Source organism: Penicillium samsonianum (genome assembly GCF_028829775.1).
Source record: "Penicillium samsonianum strain IBT 33392 chromosome Unknown utg000010l_segment0_segment0, whole genome shotgun sequence".
Classification (NCBI taxonomy): domain Eukaryota; kingdom Fungi; phylum Ascomycota; class Eurotiomycetes; order Eurotiales; family Aspergillaceae; genus Penicillium; species Penicillium samsonianum.
The window spans coordinates 661,574-672,642 of record NW_026643268.1 but is presented as its reverse complement, the minus strand read 5'-3'; the positions used below and the strand labels follow the sequence as shown (position 1 = coordinate 672,642).

At 47.8% G+C, this 11,069-nt stretch overlaps 3 protein-coding genes across 3 annotated transcripts; all 3 read left to right on the top strand.

Moving 5' to 3' along the window:
* Nucleotides 1-326: 326 nt before the first annotated feature.
* On the top strand, nt 327-1,148 carry N7471_013814 (uncharacterized protein; the record flags this gene model as incomplete). The annotated part of the gene is made up of 3 exons (XM_057286532.1): nt 327-354; nt 489-1,068; nt 1,097-1,148. 3 exons carry the CDS (start codon nt 327-329, stop codon nt 1,146-1,148), a joined length of 660 nt encoding a protein of 219 aa, XP_057129011.1.
* Nucleotides 1,149-2,220: 1,072 nt separating this feature from the next.
* On the top strand, nt 2,221-3,101 carry N7471_013813 (C6 transcription factor; the record flags this gene model as incomplete). Its single annotated transcript, XM_057286531.1, has 3 exons — nt 2,221-2,340; nt 2,403-2,741; nt 2,805-3,101. The coding sequence occupies 3 exons, from the start codon at nt 2,221-2,223 to the stop codon at nt 3,099-3,101; spliced, it is 756 nt and encodes a 251-aa protein (XP_057129010.1).
* Nucleotides 3,102-8,540: 5,439 nt separating this feature from the next.
* On the top strand, nt 8,541-10,576 carry N7471_013812 (fungal specific transcription factor domain-containing protein; the record flags this gene model as incomplete). Its single annotated transcript, XM_057286530.1, has 2 exons — nt 8,541-9,172; nt 9,226-10,576. 2 exons carry the CDS (start codon nt 8,541-8,543, stop codon nt 10,574-10,576), a joined length of 1,983 nt encoding a protein of 660 aa, XP_057129009.1.
* Nucleotides 10,577-11,069: the final 493 nt, after the last annotated feature.

Sequence of the window (11,069 nt, the reverse complement as noted above, 5' to 3'; positions counted from 1 at the left end):
AGGATGTCACTATCCTTGTTCACTACGGTCAACGATTCCAAGGAGAATGTCTCAGAGGAAATTCAAGGGCGCCGTATAAATAGCAGGCGCACGACCCAGAGACAAAAAGCCAATATCTCATTCTGCTGCAGTGCTCCAAAAGCGTACCCAACAATGAGTAATCATACTGCAAGATAGTTGCACGAGCACGAGCGACGAAGCGAATCTGCAGTTGGATCGTGATCTACGACAGAGCGGAGAAGTTACTCGCACAACAACTGAGCCTTCACAGCAAATTACCCCAGTTGGGATTTCACCTGCCTATGTGAAAGGTTGGGACACTACAGATGCATTTCGCGAGCTGTATCAAAATTGGTATGTGACATTTATTTTTATTGAATAAACGCTGAGACAGAATAGGAAAGATGCTATTCTGGAAAGACTTCAGTTAAATCGATTGGATTTCAAGCCATTCTTTGCAGACAAGAAAGATCATTTCTGCATCATAGTCCCAGCTACCTCGAACGACAATGGCAATCAGCGAGCTCTGGGGTTCATCAAATATGAGAAAAAGACCGGCCGAGTCATCTTGACCAACTCCTGCATGCAACTTCCCCTCGAGTCTCTCGTGATGGGGTTCACATCCAAGGACGACGACGAGCAGCTGGCAGGCTCCCATGGCGAGGGGCTCAAGCTGGCTGCGTTAATAATGAGTCGAGACGGATACAAAGTGAGCTTGGCTGCAAGCCACCGTAAGTGGAGTTTTGGTCTGCATGGGAAGTATCAGTCTCTCCGTTGTGTCATCACTCCTTCCCGAAAGATGAGTCCCGCCATTCAACGAGAGCCAGCTGATGATATGGCAAAACTGCGCTTCCACGTTGAAAGAGACATCACGGTGGTGATTGGGGCTGGACGTGCCAGTCAAAGTCGACCGGTATCATCTGAAACGTTCTTCGAGTGGCTGCATATTACTCTCGATATCCTCGGGCTCTCCTATCCCTCGTCGATTGTAGAGACACATCAAGGAGACTTGCTTCTCGATTCGCAGTTTCACGGAAAGCTCTTCCTGCATGGGATCCTGCTACCAATGTCTACTTCAGGGGTCAAGCACTTCAAGTTTGGTTACAACTTTGCTCTGGGCAAGTTCAGCCGTGATCGTCAAGGACTGATCGCCAAATGTGAGGTGGCAGACAAGGTGCGGCAGATATGGCAGTATGCTCTGCATATGCACGAGCAAACTCTACTTCCAATTTAATAAACTGACTGAGTAATGATCTTAGTCGTCGCACTGATTCCCATCGCAAACCCTGACTCATCAAAGTTATAGATATCATCTGATAATATTCCATACTTGATAATAGTGTTTTGAAAGAGGTTGAACCGCTCCGTAATGACCTTTGGGTCTTCCACCAGAGCACGTTTATAGTCATATTTGCGAGAGAATCGACTAGTAAGCTCGGAGTGCCGATTTAGATAGTTTGTTGGCCAGTTTTTGCCCACTCTCTGAACCGGGGTCTCTCCGCGCTCTTTTAGCAGTAAATTGGCCATATCTGCTAGCATACTGATCGTAAGAGCAGCATCTCGCTGATCCATACTTATTAGCCAACTCTTAGTTGATTCCTCCTCAATTGTAGTGAGTTTATGGCTATTAGCCCGTGTGTCAGACCGATTGGTTCTTCCATTGAACCGGGCTTGGAGAGTAGAGCGGGGCACCTCAAAAGAGCGTGCAGCAGCAGCGATCGTGGTAGTTTGCCATTTTGAATAGCTTTAATAGCTAATAGAATCTTACCCTCTTACTCAAGCAATCTTTGAGCTTTTTGGGATCGTTTGGGGGGCATGATGCGTGATTGAAAACATGAGGTTGCTAGGGTGATTGAAATTTGAAGTGGGGTGCCCGCTCGCTTGGGGTGCCCGGGAATCACGTTAAAGCCCACCCGGTTGTGTAAGCATATTAATTAACTATTGGGCTGTCCTGGGCCCATTGGTGCCGACCATGGGCAGGGCCATGGACGGTTACCGCGAACAAGGGAAAACTTAATGTCGATCCATGTGCTCTATGCAAACCTTGGGCATTGAAATCACCTGCCACATTTATTGTGCATCTGCTCTCTCTAAATTTTCTTTTCCTGCGCGACCGCTCTATGCTGCTTTGTTCGTGTGATTCGATCCCCCCAAACACTCGACGGCACATCCTTGTACAGTATTCTGGACTCATCTTGTCGTGTCCTCCTTGAACAACAAATGGACAATCCCAATGACCATGACCCTAATCCTCAGGGTGACCCAAATCGAGGCGACCCAAGTCGACAGAGACAAGGCCACGCCCAGTTGAATCAGCTACCTGCGCAGACTCCCCTTCCTGTATGTGATAACATTCTAGCAGTTGTTAACACTTCGCCGGGACTCTGGGTCGCTGATTGTAGCTTCGTAGTGTCTTCCCTCTTTCTACTCTCCGCCACCGAGGTTCGAACTCGGCTATTACCAATATTCCCCTACTTCACAGTATCCGCCGCCGAACTTTGGTCGGCAACAAGCACCACCTCCGCAATATTCTCCTTCGCAGTACGCAAATTCAGGGTACACGCCCCCATCGAACATGGCTGCGATTCACACGCCTCAAGGACATGTTCCCTATCGGCTGCATCCACTGCCGGGGTCGTACTGCCCTGACCCATTTACCCAAGCTCAAGCACCGGAAGGAACCTACCAAGGAGCAGATCCGCGACGGCGAGCGGCCGTCGCTTGTCGGTACTGTCGATGCCGTAAGGTACGTGAGATACCTCTAAACCACCCGGACATGATGGCGCACTGATTACCCTGCTTAGATCCGTTGTTCGGGATCTGAAACTTCGGCGGATGGACGGTGCAGCAACTGTCTAAAATCCGACCAAGATTGCCTTTTCATTCCAGTCACGTCGCCAACTCAAGCCTACGTGCCTGCGCACGCTGCATATCCCCACCTTCGAACTGGTCTGAATGGATACGCTGCACCTGGCCCAGAAGGGCCGGAAGGCTACCGTGGGCCACCAGTCCCCTGCGGTCCTCATAGACAACCACTGGCCCATCAGCAGCAGAAGCCGCAGGATCCTGAGATCATCCTGCCCCCGCGTCAAGGGATGTAATGCCTGAATGGACCACCTCCAATGGGTGGTGCCCGTAGCCGCCCCTTGCGTCAGACATTCCCGACCTGGGAAAGCAGCCATTGCTCCCTTTTGCGAAGTAGAGAGTATCAGTGATAGAATTTGGGAAACGGACTGCTATGCAGCTGTTATGCAGCTGCTTGTGGATCAGGTAAATATTCCTCTGCAATAAAGAGACCAGGCTGGAAGATCTGCGCTCCACATAGCTGTGCAATATAATCACCTTTCTGTGGTAAACTTGCTACTGGCCAAGTCACTGGTCACTGTATACTGCCGGGATAACAACGGACAAATACTTCTTAGCCCTATCTACAAATTGAGACATCGCAATACCACTAGGCAGACTATTAGCCGAAGAAAGTGCATCCTTCAATGACATCCGTCTTGATGGACCCAGTAAGCACAAGACGATATTTCATCGCGCGATGATAGTGCCTTCTCGCTTGCAGTCTTGTATGGGATAATCACTATAGTTGAAGGCTGACCGAGTTGCAAAATATATTGGTATGAGTTGTCAGGACTTGAAGGGCCGGTCACCAATTGCTGTTGACCTGGCGTCGGTCATAGTGGAAGCAATTGGCACCTTGTGCTCCCTGTTGACAACTCGCGATCTCGACTCGCTCTCTCGCTTCACTGCGTCGTATCACTTGGTTTATTGGTTTTGCGCCATGCGCTTGGGACCTTGTCTGCAAACCTATAAAAGGGTATTTTAACGGTGGTCAAGGGTTCAAAAATTGAGTCAAGGTATGGCCAAGCTTCAACGGGTTGACGGGTTGAGTACCACGCGACCGTGACCTGACGCTTTCCGCAGTCTAGACGGACAGGCCCACAGCTCAGACAACCAACACTAAAGCGAGGCTAGGAAAATAAATTCCATGATTCTTAGTGATGAAAGTGTAAATGCTCTTTGGTGATTCAACGTTGGGTCGCTCCGAGATGAGATGGTCAAAACAGATCCAAGCCTCGAGTGTACTCGCGGAATCATTCCTGTCGAACTGCTGCGTTGAGTGTGGTGAAACACTTTCATCAATTGTTGAGAAGAGTGTAATACCACAAAGATATGATTCCTACATACCATCGAATTTGCAATTAAATCGCTCAACGCGCTTGCACTCTGCATCAGCCCATTTTAGCCACGGTCACCGTCTCGTTGATGAGGGTTGAAGGTGCTTCAACAGACGTTGAAATAGTGTTTTGGAGACTTTGTGGCCGACAGTCACATTCGATTGTACCCGTGGTTGGCCTGTTTTGCTACGTACCACTCCTTGGGTTCACTAGAATCAATCATGTCCTTTCCCTAGCCCCGCTGCTCGAATTATACTTCTTTCGTGTGTTTGCTCGCAGCCAACTAATGTTTCCTTGACTAAATTTCTGCTACCTGGCTGCACAGACACTATGAACATACTCCCAAATCCAGGATGATTGATGATTGCCTATCTTTGGCGTTGAATAGGAAAGAAGTCTAGACCTGGAAAAACAAACAATAGGAATCTGAGCCTAGTTTCCAGGATAACCAAGTGAACCTTTTCAGCTACCAAGGCCCATGATCTGTTTCCTCGTCGATCGCCACCCATCTCGCGAGATTGCAATGCTACTATCACACTCTGATGAGACCCTGGACACAAGAAGCACTAGTCGGACCAACCAAATAACGCGCGTGAATGTGGACCGACGCTGGTGCGGTTCTGCGATGAAATTACCAGCGATGACCCACGGGACAGTAGATCAAGGAGGTTCTATTTGTGGCCCGGAGAAGAAACTTCAAGGTTTTGTTAAGGCCCAGACACGAGCCACAAGCCCAGAATTGACGGGCCGTCAGCCTGCGAATGGAACGGGTCTATTTTGCTTAGGAGGCATGGTTGGGCAGGTGAGATATTTGGATTATCACGCAGACTTTCGGCAATAGAATGGTAGGCTCAAAACGATCCGTGGTCGTGTTCTCCTAGATGCTCTCACATGAAAATTACTTGGACCCTGTCGAGTGGCAAGCTGCAGCTTCGTCTATCTGGTCTATAGAATGTTCTAGAAGCTATTTTTACACTCCACTGACCTTCGCCCTAATCGGCATACTCTCTTCGAAACCGACAATTCCTCTCTCCATTTTCCCCAGTTCTACCGCCATTCTAATAACTCAAGCAGACAGCTTATAAAAATTGATTCCAATTCTGGACGGACCAGATGGTGGATCTAAATAAAGTTTCCGGTTTTTGCGCTAAAAGTCGAGAAACCGATTGGGTCCCGGACATGGCAGGAGTCGGCGTTGTGGACCGGCCCATCTGCGGTCCACAAAGTTTATTTCAAGCACCGGCGTATCGTTGCCATGACTCTGGCGATCGAGAATATTTCCGAATACAGTTGTTGTCTACAGTATTCCTATATTTTTAACAGCGCGGGATCTTGGTGAGTGTGCCCCAATCTATAAACGTCCTCCCCAGTGAAGCTATAATCCTGACTTCTCCTTTACTTGGCCCCTTACATATTTAGCAACCTATTGGCTTGGATGTGGCATGAGCTGGCTGGGCTAGACCTCAGGTTTTAGGGTAGAGCTCTCAGGCACGATTGTGCTTGTCCCTGGGAGTAACAGCCACGACTCCCAAAACACCGTGATATTGGGACGAAGCATATGCTCAGGGATATTAAAATTGCCTATAGTATCGTGCACTTGAATCCGTTGTTCCGGAACCTAAAAACACAGTTGTGCCTGCCGTCACATTTGAAGAGTGCATCCAGAAAATGAGCAAGCTCGTTTCTTGTTTTTGCGGCGGGCTTGGCCGAAAAGACTTTCGTACTTCCTCAAGTCTTGTTTTGTTTGCCCCGAGAGAGGGGGTCTCTGGCTAGTCAACGTAGACTCGGTCGGTCTATGGCAGTCCATTTCGATAGACCCTGCCAATAGGTCTATTTCAGAGGTTGTCGGCGGAAGCTCCTCTGTAGTGCTGATTTCCATGGCCTCTTTCTCGATTGGCAAAGCCCTATAAAGACTTAGACAACTTTGAAAAAAAAAGTTAGTAGAGATTTTTATCTAGAATCATCGAAATTCAGGATGCACAAAACTTACTTCGCAGTAGGGGTTGAATTGAACCCCTTTTCTTTTCGTACGTCAGACAGGTGACCCTATATTCATCAATACATGAATCGTTATCTTAGCTTTGGTCTCATGTCAAACAACACTAACAATTCGCAGAGAGGGCCTTTTTTTTGGATGAACTAAGCCAGCGAGGTTTTGGCACATAATATGCCAACACTCCATTGTCAGGCAGACTGTGGTGAAAAGGAAGGCAGTAGGTAAGAGGCTTTTGAAGATGCCGCCAGTATGTTTATGATAATTGTGCAACACAAAAGCGGTGTTGAGTCTTGCTTTCAAGAATGGCTTTGAGGAAGAAGTGGACTTAAATGAACTATACACGCTTGGATATGTATTTCTGACCGCGCCCAAACAAGATAAAACAAACAAACCACTAACTTAGCTAAATACTTGGATTATGTAACTATCTACTATTTGATCAACAGAAGTAAGGGAGACTTAGTGAAACATCCGATGCATTCCTGGGAATACTGTACCGGGAAGAAGGCTGGCAAACTAGCATCTTTATCCAAAGGCAAGGGCATCATACTTCATGAATGAAGAATCCGAATGACGCATATTTTTTTTATTTTCATTTACGCTCAAGATATTTGGCACAGCTGGGAATTTTCCAGTGGCATTGAATTGGTACTTATCAGCCACAAAGGGATAGAAAGTCCTCCGGGTTCAGGTCTCCTGGCCAAAATAGAAATCATCCCTTGACGGAACGTGACTGCTGGGTATGTTGCACCTCCAGCAAGAGGGCTAGGTTCATTGTTCAGCAATATTTTGCTATTATCGGGCACCCTGTTAGAGCCCCAATTTCCAACTCTTTTCTATTACCTCTAGCAATATATATTCACCCACTTACCGTGCAGTAACTTCCCTACAATCCCGAGTAATGCAAAACGAGATGCAATCCCTTCTATTCCACCTCTTCCTTCAATGTCAAGGCTGCTCAAACTTAGCACTTGTCAAGTTTCTGCAGAAGTCACAATTTACCTTCCTCGAATCCTCAAAGCATCGCAGACACAGATAATCCCATTAGTCATTCCAGACGAAGTGTCGGCGATGCAAGGAGGCTAATGCTGTGCCAAACGGCTAACCCACCTACGAGCTCAACGGACATTTTATATCCATCAATCAGGTTGCGCGGGAGTTATCGAGGGACTGTACACTCATTGCTCTGCATGAGGATCTGGTGTACATCTTTTAGTACAGTGGGCTCATCTACTCGGGAGAATGGAGGCTTTTCCGGGAATGTAACAAGCTAGCCTTTTGCGGCTTTGTAGTACGGCTCAATATATATCCTCTAATCTTCCCAACTCAAACTGATTGTAACTATCTTGAAATCGTGAACGCCGGGGCCCTGGCCTGTCGGATTGAAAAGCCATTGAGATCGCCAGTTGACAGCCCGCGAATTTCGGGCCAGCAGAGTCAAACAGTGACGGACTAATGTACTCTGTTCACAAGGTGTGGGAACTCCTTGGCAAACCCGTTTTCTTGGAATATATTGCCATTCAGAAGGTCTTATGGCCTCGTAAACTGGTTCATCGTAATCGTAATTTCGAGCGCTCCCATCTGATACCTATTTCATAGGTGAGATGGTTGCGATAGTTGGGACAGGTGCGAACGCACAGAAATTGCCCCCTGACAGAAGGGGAACTGTTCAATATCTCGGTAGCTGAAATCACCTGACACGACTGGAAGCATGTGTATATATGAGGCTGTCAGCCCACCTGTACCTGCAACATCAACACCGAAGCATCACTTCTCCACAGGTTATGAGCCCGGGACTACTCACGCCAACCTTTGAGAGCACTGCTACTCCTAAGTTTCGCCATCATGTGATAGCTACATTAATTCATTGGGCTGACCATTTTGACTCGATAATTCTGTGAAAATGCAGAGATCAAGAGTTCCAACTCTTCAGGAGGAATGGAGCGGGTGGATTTGCCTTCACGTAGTGTCACAGATATCACAATATCACACCGCCACAGATACGGTCGCAAGATATCACATCGTCCTTACCTGTAATTCGTTGACTTAAAGCCATTTTATACCACACGAACAGATGCAATGACGCTGCTCTCTGTAGCAAGTTTAAAAATTACTTTCTCACAATCACCACCTTTACCTCAAAGACGAGCGGCTACTTCGACTCATGAGAAGAAAAGCTAAACCACACAACGTACACTCTTGGACAGACGAAGAGCTCAATCTACTGTCGTATCTTCGACACTTACACCACTGGCGCTTCAAAAAAATCCAGAAATCACTTTTCCATCACTATCAATAGGCACACTTGGTGGAGCCTACTGGCGCCATCCCCACTCTCATCAATTGGATCCCTAGACACAATGGACCAAATGGAAGAAGATCACAATCGAACAGAACACACTCGGGCAACAGGTTACATGGGCAAAAGCTCAGAGATTACTTGGATGCAGCGGCTCCAGAGAGAAGCTGAGCAGCGAGCCCGTGGCAAGTGCGGGACCTTGGAGCCAGACCCCGACGAGAACGAAGAAACGAAGAATAGCTTTTCTCTGCATACCCTAGACTATCATCTTGACGGCATAGGCATCTCTATACCGGAACCGGTGCAAAAATACAGCATGCCTTCGCGGCAGCTAGCGGACCGACTTCTTGACGACTACTTGACAACGATTCATCCATTTTTCCCCATAATCAGCAAATCACTCTTCTGCGCACAATACAAGACATTCTTCGCTACTTCCACACCACTTAACAGCGTCCGAACCGGTGACAAATGGCTCGCAATTTTGAATGCCATTTTCGCAATCGCGGCTAAACACAGCCAACTCATGAACGCGCCGTGGCGTGGGAATGAAACCGATCCTTTGATATACCTGACCCGAGCTAGGCTTCTCAGCATGAATGGTGAGCATTTATTCAGTCATCCCGATCTTCAACAAGTCCAAGTGGAAGGCCTAATCACACTTTACCTGCTTGCCTCGAACCAAATCAACAGGTTCGCACTAAATACGCTATTTTACTGTGGAATGGCCCTAACAGCTTGTATAGAGCATGGAGAATTTCAGCTTTGGCGGTGCGTTCCGCCATCGAACTCGGTATCAACTTGAAGAATGAGAACCTGTCAGCACCAAACGTCTCTAAAGAAGCTCGCTATAAGCTATGGTGGTGCATATACTCTCTCGAACATACGCTATGCATCATGACTGGTCGAGCTCTCTCTTCGCTGGATGGAGGTTACGCGACACCCTTGCCGCTTCCCTTCGAAGAAGATCAGCTTCACGAAGATCCATCGGCTATTGAAGTGCTCAACGATCCCCAATTGAGAAACAAGCGGATCGGCAATGTCATGGCAAGCTCATGGATTCACGTTCAGAGCAGCAATAGGAAGGAATTGCAACCACACGACCAATCTTGGATCAAAAATTTGCCTACGAATTTTGGACTCTGTTACCTTTACTGCTGCGATTTGACAGTGATTACCCAGGAGGTTCTCAATAAAGTCTATTCAATCAACTGCGTCGTGCTGCCGTGGTCAGAAATTGAAAATCGAATCGATGATTTGCTATCACGATTCGACTTCTGGCGGTCAAATCTACCGACGACGCTAGACTTTACGCAGAAGATAAACAGCGACAGCTCCGATCGACTTCGCTGTAAATTAGCACTGGGCTTCCAATATTACAGCGCTCGAATCACTCTCGGCCGCCCTTGTCTCTGCCGGCGGGATGCCCGCAAAAACAGTTCTATCCAGACCTTCAGCCATATGATGGCAGTCATCACCTTGGATTCTGCGTCCGGCATGATCGATTTGATTCCGGACGAGCCGGACGTCCCTCAGCTTTATGCAATCTGTCCATGGTGGTGCTTCCTACGGCAACTGATGCAAGCGGCGATCGTCATTCTCCTGGAGCTGTCATTCGGCTGCATACATATGCCAGAAGAAAAAGAGAAGCTCGTCCGACTGGCGAAGAAATGCATCCGCTGGTTCTTTGCAATGCCGGAACACAGCGCACGACGAGCATGGCAGCTCTGCGACTCCGTTTTCCGCAAATTGGCCAGAGGCATGAACTTCAACACCGACGACATCCCGTCCCATTCATACCAGCAAGATCGCAACACACATATCTCTGCCTCTCAATCCTTCTTCCACTCCCCGCCTGCTGTCTCTCGCGATCACTTAAACTTGCACCCCGATGACATGAACCTGTTGGACTCGCACCCAGTTCCAGAGGCTGATCTCTGGACGACTGACTTCAATTTTTCCACTCCCAATCTGATGTCCTCGCTGCAAGGCTCGGTCGAGATGACCGATTCGTACTTTCCCTGTGATCCTTCCAGTGAATGTTTGATCCGATCTTTGTTTCCGTCTCGCGAGGAAGACAGCAGGGAACACAATTGAGGCTAAACCCAGCGAAAAGCCACACCTGACCGACTCCTCATCTGTCGGCACGGATGAAGCCTTAGAAAGCTGGCGATAATTGCAGGCGGTAGAAGGAACAGGGAATAATGGCCGGGCAAACATACGGTGCAAAATATTGTTTGGAAAAAGGCATGATTTTTATGGACGAAAAAATGCAACGGTCATTGGGTAGTCGACAAAATATGCATTTTCAAGAATGCTTTCCACGATATCAGTAGAATAAACTTCAAGAGACACGACGAGTGAGACACAGTCGACGAATGGTACAAGACCGTTAAGAGTAAGAGCTGTATGTCATTCTCCACGTCACATTCGTCTAATGCGTTTGATATGATCACGAAGCTAATTGACCGTCTCGTCTCAAGTGTACACTTTGCGAACTTTACGAACAGGTAAGTTATAACAACTCTTCCAACTGATTCAAGCCTTGCTAACTCGGACCGTACAACGGTTGAACAGGAGGTCCCTCATA